This window comes from Mesocricetus auratus, unplaced genomic scaffold (assembly GCF_017639785.1).
Source record: "Mesocricetus auratus isolate SY011 unplaced genomic scaffold, BCM_Maur_2.0 Super-Scaffold_100004, whole genome shotgun sequence".
NCBI lineage: Eukaryota > Metazoa > Chordata > Mammalia > Rodentia > Cricetidae > Mesocricetus > Mesocricetus auratus.
Window position 1 is genome coordinate 93052934 of NW_024429189.1, and position 17780 is coordinate 93070713.

Below are 17780 nucleotides of genomic sequence, written 5' to 3' on the forward strand. Positions count from 1 at the left end.
AATACACCCTTTTTATAATTATTTTATTATTCTTAAATATATATATACATATGAGTGCAGGTGTCCTCAGATATCAGAGGTCAAATGTATTTGATCCCCTTGGAGATAAAGTTACAGGCAATTGTGAGTTGCCAGTTGTGAGCTGGGGAATCTAACTCTTGTCTTCTGGAAGAACTGCAAATGTTCTTCCCCATTGAGCCACCTCTCAGTGGGAAATTCTATTAAGCAAAGTAACCTAGGCTCAATGGTTAAGACAAATCTGTATATTCTCTCTCATATGTGGATCCTAGCTTCTAACTGTTAAATACATGTATTGAAACGGGAATAAATTCTGATAGAGCCCACGAAACTAGAAAGGAACCCATGAGACTGAGAAAATTGAGACGTTTTAAAGGAGGGAGTTGGGGAAGGCGATGGATCAACGTGAATAAGAAAATGCTGGGGGCGAAAGTGTACAGCAGGAAAAGGAGGGAGGGAGGATGGAGAATCAAGCAAAGGAGACGTGTCTGGGAAGAAAGAAACCTACTGCTTACTGTATAAGCTAGTTCGGGAAATTCATCAGAAATTTAACAGGTGGAATTGAAAAGATATGAAAGTGATCCATACAAAGATAAGTAAAATAAAAAGAAACATTAGAAGGGAGCTTGAAGATTTTCCTCTCAATTTTCTAGTGTTTTCACGGTTGTTTGGGTATAAACACTCATGTTCAAAGTCACTACTGATGTTAGTACTATTTCTACAGATGGCATTTATTAATACACAAAATTAAATACAAAGAAAATAGATACAGTGTTCTAAATTCCTCCTGTGAGGTGTATAAAATCCTATCAGCTCTACTTACTTGCTACTATGATATCAAAGATATGTCTGTGTTCCACAGAATAAACTCCCAAAGAATTAATTTCCAATAAATTAAAGAAGGACAGAAATACACACCTAATTAAAATAGAAAGCCACCAATCATTGAAACCTGCTTGGGAGCCCCCCCAATCCTAATAAAAGCCCGAAGAATGAATTTCTTACTTGCTATTAATGAGCACTTCAGACTGACGGTTGTTCACTTGATTGTCACTCTTGTGGCGAAACTGAAAAGTCAAAATTTAGGAAAGAGCATCTTAAGTCATATTTTGTCAGTCCTAACAGCAACACTGGGCATATTCTGAGTTCATCTGTTTAGACAATCTGGCTGTCCATCCAATATGAACACAGCTCAGACTCACTCAGAGCAGAGTCTATGCACAGCTAACCAACACACATCTCCCTACATCTCATCCAGACACACGTATCACCATGGAAATTGTGTGTGTGTGAGTGTGTGTGTGTGTGTGCACATGCACTCATAAGCACATGCTTCATGGTAGACCCACAACCATTAGTCCTTACACATTTCTGGTTGCTTCTAAGAAGGCAGCATGTCTACCTCCCAGTCCAGAGACAACCACACACAGGCTTTGAAAACATCGACCTGGAACCAGTTCCTATTCCTCCCACGTGCGCACAAAGTCATCTCAGCATATTAGTGCACACCCACAGATGAACAGGGGTGCTTTCAGGGACGGGAAGCTTTAATTTTCATGAATTACAAGAGTGAGAGCTTTTGCGTGTGTATTTCAAAATGATGTGTGTATATACACACATATGCCACATTATACTGTTGTCAGACCTTCTCCTTTATATGCCAGGCACTTCATTAGGAGACAGAAAGATACGACATTAAGCCAAGTGCATTATCCATATGTGTGTGCACAATTTTAAGTGACTCATATCAAATTGTGAATTTGTTTAAAATTCTACATGCAACAACCTCGAAGAAACATCACATAAATCAACTTGGTAACTGTAAATCTTCCCCTCGACCTCATGCTTGATCATCCTTCAGCAGCACTGGCTAGGATCCCACTTCCTGTTTGAGTCATCAAGCATTCTCAGGAGCAAATACCCACATAGTCATCAGTAGCATCCTTGACAGCTGTCATGGAGATCACCAGGACCAGAGGCACGATGGTAGTGAACCATGTCAGGGAAGAGATTTCTGGAATGAGCTGAAACAAGCATTTTCCACAGTTTAAGACATTTTAAATTAGGAAAGACATCTTCCAACTTTTGTCTATTAATTGCAAAACACTTGTAGAAATAAATCAGTTTATGCACAGCTATTTGTACAAAAATAAACTTGCTAAAACGATTCAATTACGTGCATTCAACTACAAAACATACGGAGACATACATTCCTGCTGATTTTTAGGTTACCTGACAAAAATAAAATAAAAACTTAAAGCTAACTGAAAAGCGGGCTCCTTGAGTCCTTCACAGACAAACATCTTTGCCTGGGTTGTCACGCATCACCAATCCCTCAGCTTCTCGTCTCAGTTTTTAATAACTTACCAACTCCCCTTAACAGCACTTGCCAAAGAGCCTTTGATCCTCAGTCTTGCAAAAACTAACCAGATATTTCCATCATAATAACTGGATGTTCTGAAAATTAGTTTCTATGCTAGAACACTTTGTACAAACCCATTGGTTATGTATTCATATAAATAACAATATAAATAACAAGCTCCCAATGTGCACACCAGAATACATTGTGAGTGTTGACCCAGTGTCAGAAAAATCTGAAGAGCTGTTATCATGACCTTATTTTCCTATCCCAATTCTACAACTGAAGTGTCCGGGCCATTGAAACCCCTATCAAGAACATACACTGCTAAAATATGGACCTGCGTCTCTTGACTACCACACTGTTCTCTTGTGCCTTTGTCTCTAGTGCTACTACCTAAGACAAATGTAGTAACAATCATGTGACCTTCTCTTACAAGTTTTTTTTTCTGTTTTTTCAAATCCAATCACATTCACTTAGGATCTGCTCCAGGGCTGTCAGGCAGGGTAGGGTCTAGTAGAGACTGAGGCATGGTGGGGAGAAATAAATTCCCATAAATAATTCAAAATTAATAATTTTACATAATAGATTCTGTGCAATTTTTAAACTTCAAAAAAATTCCTGAGGGTTAAGTAATAGACACAAGCTCCAGTGTCCTACAACACACTAGGTAACTGTAAAACAAGTAAGTAGCCAGAAGATAGGAGTTTAAGGGGCTGGAGTGGAGAATTAGCGGTTAAGAGCACTGACTGCTCTTCCAAAGGATGTAGGTTCAATTTCCAGCACCCATATGGCAGCTCACAACCACAGGCAAAACACCAATGCACGTTAAATAAATGACTAATTTTTAAAGGAGCTCAAGGTTTCCCAATACAAAGAACTCACCAATGCCTGAGGATACAGAAAGCTAATTACCCTGACTTGATAATTGTACCTTGTGTGCATAATCTGAATTCTCATCCTTTATCACATAGATATGTATATTATTATATTAATTCAAACAGAATAACATTAAGAGACACAATAAGAAAACAACAGCAAAAGGTCCCTCAAGACGCAACAGAGACATTGGGTGGATGGCAGAAAACCCCACAGTTTCTCCACTCTTGTTAATGTGTGACTTTATACATCATCTCACCTCCCGATGTTTACCAATAAATAATACTGAACCCAGCCATCTCAAATGTCCCAAATATAAAATTACATGAACAAAAGCCTGAGACTGTAAGTAGGAATGCCATTAGAGAAATAGATTCAAAATTCTGGAGCGGTGTGAAAGGTCACATCAAGAATCCAAAAGCAAATGACCCTGAAGGGAGGAGAGACCATGGGTTCTTTCATGAATACTAGTGTGTTCATTTCATCAGGTTCTTTTGATTGGTTGGTTTTATCTGGTCTGGTTTAGTCAGGTTTGGGTCGGGGAGGTGGTTTTGGTTTTGTTTCGGGTTTTTGTTTGCTTTGTTTTTGTGTTTTGGTTTGGGTTGGTTTGGGTTTGATTGGTGGGTTGGTTGGTTGGTTTGGGTTTGGTTGGTGGGTTGGTTGGTTGGTTTGGGTTTGATTGGTGGGTTGGTTGGTTGGTTTGGGTTTGATTGGTGGGTTGGTTGGTTGGTTTGGGTTTGGTTGGTGGGTTGGTTGGTTGGTTTGGGTTTGGTTGGTTGGTTGGTTGGTTGGTTGGTTGGTTGGTTTGGGTTTGGTTGGTGGGTTGGTTGGTTGGTTGGTTGGTTGGTGGGTTGGTTGGTTGGTTTGGGTTTGGTTGGTGGGTTGGTTGGTTGGTTGGTTGGTTTGGGTTTGGTTGGTTGGTTTGGTTTGGTTTGGTTTTTTGCACAGTCAGGATCCAGTTATTTGCAATTATATCTTTTCTCTTAGGGAGCTTTTTAATCCTCTAATTTCAGTTCTTTTACTTGTAGTGAACTGACTCCATTCTGATGCAGGCTTTGCCACATCCTCATGACAATAGCTGTACCACATGTTGAGCAACAATGATTTGCTTCGGAGGACTAGTACCAACAGAAAAGTGATTTTTGTCTCTCTCCTTCCCTCCATCTCTCTCTCTCTCTCTCTCTCTCTCTCTCTCTCTCTCTGTCTCTCTATCTCTCTATCCCCCTTCTCTCTCCCTCTCTCTCTCTCTATCTATCCCCCCCTCCTTCCTTCACAGGAATTGGAAAGCTTGGAAGACAAGCTGAGAAGCTGGAAGGAATACCAGACAGGTAGGACCTGACAATATGGAAGAAAACAGACAAAGAAAAGTCATGTCCACCCTAGGGTTATTGTGTGTGAATCCAGTCACACATGAAAAGAGATACATCTTGGAATATATTTATTGTCTGCTGAAGCTAATAAGTCTCTGGCCTTTGCAATCAAAAGAGTAACACACATAGTTATTCAACTCAAGATCATAATACTATTCATCTAGATTTCTCATAGCTGAACCATCTTGTAGCTCTTAGAAATAGCACACAACTTCCTGAATCTACCAATCTGATCTAATTAAATCATTCAAAAAAGCTAAGTAAGTCACTGGGTGATGTGAACTATTGATATATGTCTTTTTCCTTCCCAAAACAGCAAGTTTGAGAAAGGTTACATTTCATTTAAGCCCAATTTTAGTTAAATGGGGGAAGGCTATTAACAACTAATTTACCACTCAAACTGTAAAAATAGTCACAGTGAGGTAACACATATTAGACATCATTTATTTTATGAATGCACACAATATGCTACTGTTCTTGAGCTAAAGGAAAATTTACAAAGTTAAGTTCCATGACTTCTAATCTTAGAAGCCCCACCATGTCTGTGTAAGAGAATGATAAGGAATGGAAGAAGGCTGTGAGTAGCAATTATTAGACTTCTATATGGTTCAAATAAAGTTGAGACTCTCGTATGGTTCAAATAAAGGTACATATTAAAATGACCTAGGTGTTTGAGATAAAATAAATGCACTATTTTTGTTTTACCTGTTCTTAGCCCTCCTTTATTTTTAAGACAAAAAGCAGCAATAACATTTAAATCTAGTAAGAGTGGTCCTCTGCAAGCGCAAACATTTACTAAGTAACATATTGTAGAATTGTATAAAAAATAAATAGACAATGAAGAAATATATCTTAAAGATTACCTGCAGTATCAGGAGGAAAAGGAAATAGGCATTTGCCACTCTTTGGAACTGCTCAAATAAGTTAATTGGCAAGAATGTGAGAATGCTGTACTTGGATGTATGGATACGATTGTCCTGAAAAAAAGATGGCGTCATGTTAGTTCATATCAAGGCATTGCCCCTTACAGCTCTTCCACGTGCAAAGCCTAGCACAGGTTATGCCACAGCAAGAAAGAGCACTTGGTTATCTAGGAAGTCCTAAGTTCCATGTAGCCAAGACCATCATGTCTGCCAAGAGAACATTATCCTAATTCTAGGCAAAATGCCTCAGTGTCATATCACTGGTCATGGGTTACCACACTCAGGCTGACTTCTGAGATTTTTCTCCCGTTATGCACTGTTAGGTAGATATTGCAAGAGTACCCACTGCCTTGCTTGAGTATCCCTGAGCTCAGACTGAAGGAATAATGATCAATCTGGTCTATCTCCCCAAAGCATGACCCCTTTGGGGAATTGTCAAGGGACTTCTTTTTAACTTTTTTTTATTATTATTTGTGTCTTTCACGTCACACATCTCCATCTCATTTTTCTCCCGTCCCTTTGTATCAACTCTCTGCCCTTGCAACCTGTTTCCACCCAAAATAAAATAAAATTAAGAGAAAAAAGAAAGATCTGGTCATGGAAGCTGTAGTGCAGCACAGTGAATCACAGTATACCCTTTAGTCCACATATCTTTACTTGCAAATGTTCATTGGTCTGCTTTGAGGCCTCTGGTTTCTGTTACACCATCGATACTGGACCTCACCAGGACTCCTCCTGGATATCCTGTTGTTGTCCTGTGTCGTGGAGATCCTTCAGCTTTGCATCTGCAGGACCTGACCCTATACGTTCTCCAGCAGATCATAGAGTGGATTCTTTGTTTCTGGACTTGGGTAGTGGCAGGATTGATCAACCCACCAGATCTCCCCAATCCTCACCACCAGAGGGAGCTCTCCAGCATGATCCCTATTAGTTCATGCTGCACAGTAAGAAGCAAGAGGCGACTGGCTCTCTTGCTTTCATGCTCCCAGGGTTGGTTCGCCCACACCTACACCACCGATTGCCTAGGCGAGGTGCAGGGGCCACTATCCTGAGTGCTGCAACTGGTGAAGGTCAGAGACAACTCTCCCACTCTTAACGACCTCAGGATCAGCTCTATTAGCCGCCACAGGCGAGGCCAGATCTCCTACACTCACGTTCTCTGAGCCAACTCACCTATGCCCCTGTCAAAGCTCTACTGTGCTGCCTAAGCAAGATTCAGAGCCAGCCTTGGGGAGTGCTGAAGCTGGTAAGGGGGAGGCTCAGCTCCCTCGCCTGCCACAGGTGGTAGGGGAGAAGGGAAGGACAAAGGATTTCTAGGTCTGGAAAACTTCCAGGATTGCTTACAGGGTACCCTGTTCTTGGTTCAGAATGGGATGACTGGAAACAATCTTTATTGCAATAGGTAAATTTGTCTCACTGTGATCTTTTGCTCTATGCCAAGGTGTGGCCCTCTGGTCGCTAACACCAAGTCCAAGGCTTTTCCTGGTGATAGTATTCCAATATTTGAATGCTTCGCATAGAACACATCACACCTGTCCCTGATCCACATTCCCAAATCCCACAGGTTCTCCATGACCTTTGCTAGCTGGCCATCCTCTTCAGAATCCATCCCAGCTTCTCTACATCTGTTAAGACACGGTGCCTACATCCAAATACAAAATACAGGCAGCCTCAATAGCAGGCCTTTGTTGCCCTGTGGTCTGAACTCTTTGTTGTTTGTTTGTTGTTTTTCCAGACAGGGTTTCTCTGTGTAACTTTGAACACCAGACTGGCCTTGCACCCACAGAGATCCGCCTGCCTCTGCCTCCCAAGTGTTGGGATTAAAGGCGTGCGCCACCACTGCCTGGCTTGTGTTCTGAACTCTTATGTTAACTTGCCCTAATATTTCATTAGCATTTTGGAAACTGCATCTCACTGTTTCTATATTTAGTTTTAATTATCTGGAGTGGCCTAATGGTGACTAGAAACTACTATTAAAGATAAGTGTTGGATAGTCTCTCTCACCTGCATTTGCTGGCTCCAAATCTTTAGATGTGAGTATAACCAACAGTAACCACATAGATGGGGAAAGAAACTATAGAAACTACTAATAAATCAGTTTTCTTCCCTAAGCATTTACCTTTAATATTCTTCCATGTGCCCTTAAACTATTATTTTAGCTTATGTGCATTACCAAAAGCATTAAATATTCCTTCCAACTTTGTGCCATCAGGAAGTTTCAAATACATGTCTTTTAGGCATTCTTATAAAGCTAAAGACAAATGCATTAAAAAGGACAAATCCACAGGAAAAGAATTATTACTGAAACAATGACATCTGGGACATAACCAGATTGATGTAGCTGTTTTTTTGGTCATTATATGAAATACAGGGAGGTGGAGAGAAACCCAATTAGTGAAGTGTTTGCCTTGCAACACAAGGATCTGACTTCCATCCTCAGAATCCACGTCCAAAAACGGGGACGGGAGAAGGTGTCACTGGTGATCTCAGCACTGGAGAGGCAGAGATAGCAGGTGCGTGGGGTTCACTGGACAGCCAGCCTAGTCTACTTGTCAAGTTACAGGCCAGTGAGAGACCCTGTCTCAAAATAACTGACTAAAGGTGGCTAGCACACACATGTGTGCACATACACACATATTCTATATGCACTATATAGTGAATGTTTTATTCATCTCTGTATGAATCTTTGAAAATATATTAAACTTTATTTGACCACTTATAAATCCATTTATCTACACTCCCATGAAGCTTAACTCTATCTTGCTCACAAAGATAGCATAACAAGATTGAAATAGCAAGACATGATGAGATACAGAATCACTGCAGTAAGGATAAGGGGTGTTTTCACTGACCTCCTTACCCACTTGCCAGGTAAAACTCCCCTGCTTTCCCCCTTCATGTGTCTCTGTCCTGCCAGTCGCCTCTCTAGTGCCCCTCCTCCCAGGGTCTCTTTACTTTCCCCCATTTCTATGGTTACTGCGGGTTATACTAGGTGAGAGAGAATGCAGCACTTCTCTTTCTGGATCTGGGTTACCTCACTAAAAATATTTCCAAATTCCATCAACTTACCAGAAAAATTGTGGTTTAATTTTTCTTTACAACTGGATAGCATTTGTTGTGTATGCATACAAATAACACTAAGGATGTGTGAAAAAGCCATAGAAATCATTATTTTATATTTACCTAATTACATCCAATACATACAAGTGTATACATATGTATTTAGTTTAAATGAAGTTATATCAGTAGGTATGATAATGCCTCCCCAAGATCCATAGATTATCTAAACAAATCCCCAGCAACAAGCATGAGAAACCTCCTTTCAAGTTGTCAGTCAGGGGAGTTCACGAGATTTCTAAAACAATAGAGGATATTGCTGCTGCCTTGGTTGCCTCTCAGAAATTGAAGACAAGTCCCTAATGCTGAAGGCATCATGCATTTTGGACACAAAACTTGGAGGACTCAAGTTTGATCTCATCAGAAAGCCTCCTCCCTGAAGACTAGCTTTCACTGTACTGGAAGGTGTTATGTAAGCTGCCAAGGAGGGAAAGCATTCAATAATCCTACATAAACTATTATGCCTAGGAATTACAATAATGATAATAGGGTAAGATATCTCTAAAAGTGCATCTATGCGCTGATATTTTAGCTGTAACCAAGAACTGTTTGCTTGGACTTAAGGCCCACTGAACAATAGAGAAATCACGCCTGGTGATATAAACCTAGACATCCACCCCTGGCTAGTAAGAGATTGATATCAAGGAGAACATACCACTGACACTTTCCTAAACCTGTTTAAATAATTTCTAACTGAATTCTAGATACTTATCCTTACATCCACAGATAAGTGCAGTTCTCACCCCTCATCAAAGAGATAGCAGATAGAAACCATTACAGAAAAGCATGACTGCTCAAAACGCAGAGAACAACTAACTGTGGTGTGCCCCGCCCGGTGGATGTATCAACAATACACAATTCCTGCACCTTAAAGCTCAGAGAGCATCAAGGAAGCATGGTGGAAACATTGTAAAAACCAGAGGAACAGGAAGTGTGCTGTGAGATTGTGTTTTCTAGATACCACAGTGAAGCTACACCCATGAAATCTCAACACTGTGGCTGCTTTAAAAAGACCTGAACAATGGCAATGTGGATAACAGAAGTTCACACAGGGCCCCAAGCCTAGATGAAGACCAAAGGCAATTAAAAACTGCCAAGAGAGGGAGAATTAGTCTTCCTTAAAGGGAAAAGAAGGGAGGAAATGATGTAATTATATTTTAGTCAAAATTTTTAAATTAATAATTTGTAAAAATATTTTAATTTTTATTACTCTGTGGAGGTGGTAAACACTAAGGTCTGCATGTGAAGGTCAGAGGACAACTCACATGAATCTGTTCTCTCCTTCCACCATGTGGATCCTAAGGATCAAACTCAGATTGAGCATCTCATCAGCCAGGATAAAAGTGTGTGTGTGTGTGTGTGTGTGTGTGTGTGTGTGTGTGTGTGTGTGTGTGTGTGTCTGTGTCTGTGTGTGTGTCTGTGTCTGTGTCTGTGTGTGTGTCTGTGTCTGTGTGTCTGTGTGTATCTGTGTGTGTGCGTGTGTCTCTGTGTGTCTGTGTGCGTGGTTCCATCTCAAGAAAATGGAATAATCAAACTTTACCAGGAATTAAGATGCCAGCTCCACACCACAGGGGTGAGCTCTTTGAGAGCTTAAAAGAGAGATGACAGGTTACCCCATGTACTGAAACACAGAGCATTGTACACGGAAGTGACTGGCTTGCAGTGTGTCGAGGTGAGCAGGGAAGCCTTACAATTGTCAGTCATGATGTTTTCCTGAACAGAGGATTTAGAGAAAATAATAGGGAAGAGGAAAGTCAAGGAGAAAAGATCAGTTAGTCAAACATATCTCCCAGGGCTGGGAATGTATCTGAGTGTAAGAGTGCTTTTCTAATGTGTTTAAGACCCCAGGATCAAACCCATTACTGCAAGAAAGAAAACGTCTCATTCTTAATTGTTTTGTATTTTCATCTAAGTACCTAATGCAAAGGTTAGGTTTGCATGATGCTGAAAAGACAATCAAACACGGAGCAAGAGTTTTAAAGAAACTCTCCTACAAGCCGGGGTTCTGCATAAGTGGAGAACCAGTTCTCTGGGATAAGGTGACAACATCAACCAGAACCTATGGCTTTACATACAGTAATGGTTGCATCATTCCATGGACACTGCTATAACGTAATTACAGACGGTGAAACCAGCACAGCTTGGACGAGGTCAAAGATGAGGTCACTATTCATGGATACACTCTGAACACACCTTCTTTACTTTTGTATAGATCCATTCCTATTGTCCTAACCAAGCAGAGAGAATAAGTAGGAGGAAGAATCTAGGCATGATAGACAACAAGAGAGGAAACAATAAGGGAGAATGAAAGATACTCAGGTTAGCCAGTCAGGCAGCCGCCAGCCAGATACAGACTATAACATACATAAAGAAAGGTTTAAAAGCCCTGAGGCAAAACATAGATGAAGAGAAACTGGTTAAGTTATAAGAGCTAGCAAGAAACAAGCATAAAATAAGTCCAAGCATTCATAACTAATAAGTATTCATGTCATGCTTTTGGGAGCTGGTTGGTGGCCCAAAAGAAAGCCTGCTACATTAGTCAGCTAGTTAATTAGTCCTAATGACAAAACACACCACCATATGTGAAGCCAAGCCATTCTAGGCCTTCCACACAATAGGACAGAGCCTGATTGTGGAAGTCCTTCTGTGTATATGTATGTCTTATTGGTTGACAAATAAAGTACTGTTGGCCAATAGGGAAGCTAGATAGGTGGGACTAGGAGTCGAAGAGGATTCTGGGAAATATAGTAAAGGGTAGAGAGTCACCATGTGAACCCAGGAAGAGAAGATATATGAGGCTGGCGTCCTCAGAAAGATAAGTCCTTGTAAAAATATATGGAGTAGTAGTTATGGGTTAATAATTAAGTCAGAGATAGTCAATAAGAAACCATAGAAAATGGCCAACATTCATAATTAATATAGCATCCTGCATGTTCTTTGGGACTGACATGGTTCTGGGACCAGGCTGGCAGGAAGAATACTCATTACAACAGCCTGCCCATGGATGAGCAGAAACTCTCTTTAGGAAGCTTGATCTCAAGGGAGGTTCGAGGGGCAGGGTACTGAAGCCAGTTATCATTCCAAGCTTAGGTACCTGACTCCGTTTCTCACTTGGCAGAGAGTAAGGAGTTGGACAGGTAAACAGTGTACCAATAAGGAGTCTTCCACTTGGAAGGCAACTGAAAAGAACAAAGGAGGAATTACCAAAAGGTTTTAACAAGATTTTAAAAGATCACTGGATGGGGAAGAAATTGAAGGTGACACAAAAATATCTCTGAAAGGAGTTCTTGCTGAGGACTTTGAGTTATCCAGCTAAGAGATAATGGGAGGCTTGACCAAGTCAGTGGTAGAGGAAATGACAATGAATAATGGTGGTGGTGGTGGTGGTGGTGGTGGTGGTATGGCTGATATTTACCAATACCTTACTATGAATACTATTCTAAGAACTTGGCATTTTGTAACTTGATTTATCCTAGGAACATTCTTGTGAAATGAGCACTTTTACACTAGGTTCCATAGCTCCCGGGTGGTAATGTGAGAAGGGGACTCTACACCTGGAGCCTACCCAGTCACCACTGTGCTGCTACAGCCCAGTGCACACAGTTGTCCCTTGTCCTACAGCCTTCATTTGCCTCCACTCTCCATCCCCAGCCCTCTGCTACCTTCTTACCAAAGGAAACAGCATGTCTACCTCTTTCCTCCTCATCCGAGCCTTAGCTACAGTCCTGGTTGTTGCTGGCGTGGTGTGCAATTACGACTTCCTTACGTTCCCTTGCAATTCCCTTTTAGAGCAATTCCACTGGCCCCTGACAGGCAGCAACGAAGACCAACAGAGTAGATAACTAGACCCTGACTTCAGCTTTCCAGACAGGAGCCGCGGTGGCTAAACATCTTCACATGTTCAGTACTGACTATTCTAGAAGAGGTATAAAGCCAAAGTGGAAAGTTCTTCAGAGACAGGCCACCAAATAAAATGTCAGTAAACTGGAAACATTTGTTTTGACAGTGAGGTTCTCACGTGCTGCGTAACTGTATTACTGAACACACACAAAGCCAATAGAAAACAGTAAGTACTGTTAAATTGATACCAGAGAGTTTGGGGACTTTCCTCTGGATTTCCCTGGAAACATTCTCAGGCTGGATTATCATGGAGATGAGGCCCCAAATTAAAATTATTTTTCTAAGTCAAAAGATTTATACAAATATGGGAGTCCATGAGCAAATCCTGAAATAATCCCAAGGGAATTGTGACTACAATGTACTAGGCAGGACACAATGACAAACAACTCCACTGTCTAATAACTTATTTCTTGTTCCTGCTACTCATCTAACCTGAGTCTGCTACTCTTCATTGCTCCTAATGGGCCAGAGCTATCTCAATCACTTCCAATGCCGTACCAAAAGGGAAGAAAAGTCCCTGGGTGGCCACACCCATATATAACGTTTCAGCCCAAATGGCCACAGCACATTGCTAACAGACAACAGAAGGACCACCTTAGGCAGAAATGAAAACTAATATGTGATGTCTCAGCTACAATATATATAATGTAGAATAATATATGTTGTGTATCTATATTGTATAATATTGTACAATGTTGTTTATATACATACATGTATATATACTCATATATATAAGCACATACATATATCTGCTTTCTATGTTCCAAATCCAACCCTGTAAACAGCAGGATTTGACTATTTTCTCAACCACCTCCACTAACAGTGCTCCATCACAATGGGTTCAACTCCCATCTACAACTCCAGGATCAAGCTCAGAATCACTTAAACCAATTTCACAACCTGTCTTCCCAATCACATTTCTGAAATGAGAAAATGGCACATGACCTATGTCAAATCCAAAATCTGAAGAGACTTTTTCTTACCTATTGCAGTCTAACCTGGAAGAAAGTAACCCTCAGGGATCACTCTTTGACTCCTGAGCCTGCTATGAAAAAACTAAACACTTAAGATGTAAGGGTAGGATGTGTACAATAAAAAAAATGGATGTGAGTATGATGACACACCCTACATTCTCATCAGTGAGTGTGATAACACACCCTACATTCTCAGCAGTGAGTGTGTAACACACCCTACATTCTCAGCAGTGAGTGTGATAACACACCCTACATTCTCATCAGTGAGTGTGATAACACACCCTACATTCTAAGCAGTGAGCGTGTAACACACCCTACATTCTCAGCAGTGAGTGTGTAACACACCCTACATTCTCAGCAGTGAGTGTGATAACACACCCTACATTGTCAGCAGTGAGTGTGATAACACACCCTACATTCTCAGCAGTGAGTGTGATAGCACACCCTACATTCTCAGCAGTGAGTGTGATAACACACCCTACATTGTCAGCAGTGAGTGTGATAGCACACGCTACATTCTCAGCAGTGAGTGTGATAGCACACCCTACATTCTCAGCAGTGAGTGTGATACCACACCCTACATTCTCAGCAGTGAGTGTGATAACACACCCTACATTCTCAGCAGTGAGTGTGATAGCACACCCTACATTCTCAGCAGTGAGTGTGATAACACACCCTACATTCTCAGCAGTGAGTGTGATAACACACCCTACATTCTCAGCAGTGAGTGTGATAACACATGCTACATTCTCATCAGTGAGTGTGATAACACACCCTACATTCTCAGCAGTGAGTGTGATAGCACACCCTACATTCTCAGCAGTTAGTGTGATAGCACACCCTACATTCTCAGCAGTGAGTGTGATAACACATGCTACATTCTCATCAGTGAGTGTGATAACACACCCTACATTCTCAGCAGTGAGTGTGATAACACACCCTACATTCTCAGCAGTGAGTGTGATAGCACACCCTACATTCTCAGCAGTGAGTGTGATAGCACACCCTACATTCTCAGCAGTTAGTGTGATAGCACACCCTACATTCTCAGCAGTGAGTGTGATAACACATGCTACATTCTCATCAGTGAGTGTGATAGCACACCCTACATTCTCAGCAGTTAGTGTGATAACACACCCTACATTCTCAGCAGTGAGTGTGATAACACACCCTACATTCTCAGCAGTGAGTGTGATAGCACACCCTACATTCTCAGCAGTGAGTGTGATAGCACACCCTACATTCTCAGCAGTGAGTGTGATAACACACCCTACATTCTCATCAGTGAGTGTGATAACAATGCTACATTCTCAGCGGTGAGTGTGATAACACACCCTACATTCTCAGCAGTGAGTGTGATAACACATGCTACATTCTCATCAGTGAGTGTGATAACACACCCTACATTCTCAGCAGTGAGTGTGATAACACATGCTACATTCTCAGCAGTGAGTGTGATAACACACCCTACATTCTCATCAGTGAGTGTGATAACACACCCTACATTGTCAGCAGTGAGTGTGATAGCACACCCTACATTCTCAGCAGTGAGTGTGATAACACACCCTACATTCTCAGCAGTGAGTGTGATAACAATGCTACATTCTCAGCAGTGAGTGTGATAGCACACCCTACATTCTCAGCAGTGAGTGTGATAACAATGCTACATTCTCAGCGGTGAGTGTGATAACACACCCTACATTCTCAGCAGTGAGTGTGATAACACACCCTACATTCTCAGCAGTGAGTGTGATAACACATGCTACATTCTCTGCACTCAGGATGGAAGCAGGAAGGTGGGAAGTTCCAGGTCAGCCTGGGGTACATCCTGAATTTGAAGTATTATATTGGGGTGTGACTTCAGAGGAAAAAAAATAGATGAATAAAATCAAAAAAGAAGGAGAGGTAAGTTAGGACAGGCCTTTCCTGAGGCCCCACAATCTCTTACTTTCTTTTTAGCTATATGTTCTTATCACACCTATCTTTAAATAAGTCAGTTTGAGGTTTTTTTTTCTGTTTTTACTCCCAACCAAACACCAGACACAAGCATTAATAACACACTCGAGCCCCATTCTTGTTCCATGCAAGAGCGAGACTTTTTCTCTACTCTTGCCTACCGCACTGCGTCACAAAAGGTAGACCGCCATGAGCTTAGAGATGTCTGGGGGCATTGCCTGCTCCTGTGAATCCCACAAGTCAAACCCCAAAAGCTTTGCAAGCGCTCCATGGTTTCCACTCTCAAAGCCTCTTTCGTCATCTGAGGAAACTCTTGTGTCATGACAGTTGTATAAATGTCTACCTTTTCTTGCTACAGGAATGCTCATGTGTAGTGTTGTTACAATACACTCTAGATCCCAGGGAGACAAACAGTCCTGCTAAGGGAATGGACATCTCCAAACCTTCTAATTAAAAGCAAAGAGAAGCTGTGCTCACAGGCTGCTTGCGTAAAAGAGGAAGTGGCCAGAGGCATTTGCACCACTCAGGAAATGTGTGAAACACCCACATTTATGCAAAGCTTCCCCAAAGAAGCTATGTGTGGGGCGCATGGGCAGCACAGTCATGTCCGGTGCCTGCCTCTCTGATACCAGGCTCCTTCATATGAGTCAAATGTCTGGAGGGATTCTGTGGGGCTCTAAATTAGAAGAAATGGAGAGGAGCACATGCCAGTGGATGCTGCAAAGGAGCCTGTATGGAGAGGAGGCTACAGATAGTGGCTACCAGCAACATCTCAGCATTCTCCTCAGCCGGGATCCCAGCTATGTGCAAAACATATTTCTGTAGAGAGAAAGATCAGAGGGCATGCTGCCCCCTTACAGCCACTCATTCATTCAGCTCATGTTTCCAAAGGACTCTCTATGTGTCGGGAGGCATCATGTCATTGGCCAGGACTGCACATATGGACAGATAAAAGTCTATACACACATAGAGTAAGTGTGCATTTAGCTGTGGAGGAATAAACAGAAAACGAACTTGTAAACGGTGACATTATTAAAGAACGTAACAAACAGTAAGTGCAAACGGTAGGTGACAGAGCAGAAGAACCAGGCTTCCTCCTAGGAAGACTTCTTGCATGACTTTCCTAGTTATCACAACCTCAAGATGACCCTTATGTGGAAATAAAGAGGACATGAAGTTGGGAAGGGTGGGGAGGTAGGGCCAGAGCTGGGAGGAGCTAGGAGTGGGACGTGAATACAATCAAAAAACACTGTATGAAGTTCTCAAAGAATTAATAAAAATGTGTGTAATTTGAAAAACTACCTGGATGGGACTACAGAGCACCTGATGCCAGGGGTGCCCAACCCCCCCAAAGATACCCAAAAGAATCCCTGTGTTAGTTAAAAATAAAAATATTTTTAACTATAAACCTAATTGAGATAACTAATGTTTAATGCAGATTTTTTACTATAGATTTATGTTTACATTCACTGTATATTTGTGTCTATGGTAAGGACAATATATGTATACAAGTTTTATACAAGCATGCACCCGTGCATATATATGAGTATGCAATACATACACATGTATACTTGTGTGTGTATGTGTGTGTGCATTCACATAGGCTGTATCTACAGTGAAAACACCTATATATATATATATATATATGTATATATATATGTGTGTGTGTGTGTGTGTATGGATTACTCACAACTTCTCTTTCCTTTCACAAGTGGGGCTGTGTTCACTTTGAGAATGGCTGAACAATCAGTTACGACCAAAGGAAATGTGCATGACCGGGGTGGGAGACACGCAACTCTGGGGGTGACAGTTCCTCTGCAGCTGACAGGTGTTGTCACCTTCCACATGCCAAGCACAGTCCACAGTCCTCAGAACCTCCAGGAGCCATGAATGTCTCCACATCATCTTATAAGTGGGAAAGCTGGAGGGTGAGGGCAGTTTTGAGGACTGCCACCTGAAAAGTCGTGTTTCATAGAGTCCTGCGTTAAAAGCGCAGTTTGTGCAGGTACATGGCAAATGTAGAATCCCCAGGTTCCCTCTTGGGAAAGGTTCGCACTAATTCAATCAGCCTGAGCAGTCACTTTCAGCCTGACTCGGAGTGTGTCACCAAGCTGCTCTCGGAGCTCATTTCCCATCTAACCTCAGAGGCAGGGCCGAGAAAACCCCTGGGCCTCCATCTCTTCTGAAGCAAATCTACCGGGCCGCCATCAGAGCCGTCTTCTCTTCTCCACCCTCGGGCCTTAGTTTATAGTTTCAGCACCTGAAGACTGTTCTAGAACTAGCA

The 17780-nt window shown here is 41.7% G+C and overlaps 1 protein-coding gene across 1 annotated transcript in view; it reads right to left on the bottom strand.

The window, feature by feature from the left end:
* Positions 1–17780, bottom strand: part of Atp8b4 (ATPase phospholipid transporting 8B4 (putative)) — a 177856-nt gene that overhangs the window by 134719 nt on the left and 25357 nt on the right. The window contains exons 4-6 of the mRNA XM_021226305.2: positions 5490–5603; positions 1944–2042; positions 1024–1085 (exon numbers count right to left, since the gene is read on the bottom strand). Coding sequence (XP_021081964.2) covers positions 1024–1085; positions 1944–2042; positions 5490–5603 — 275 coding nt within the window. The remainder of the gene's footprint in view (positions 1–1023; positions 1086–1943; positions 2043–5489; positions 5604–17780) is intronic.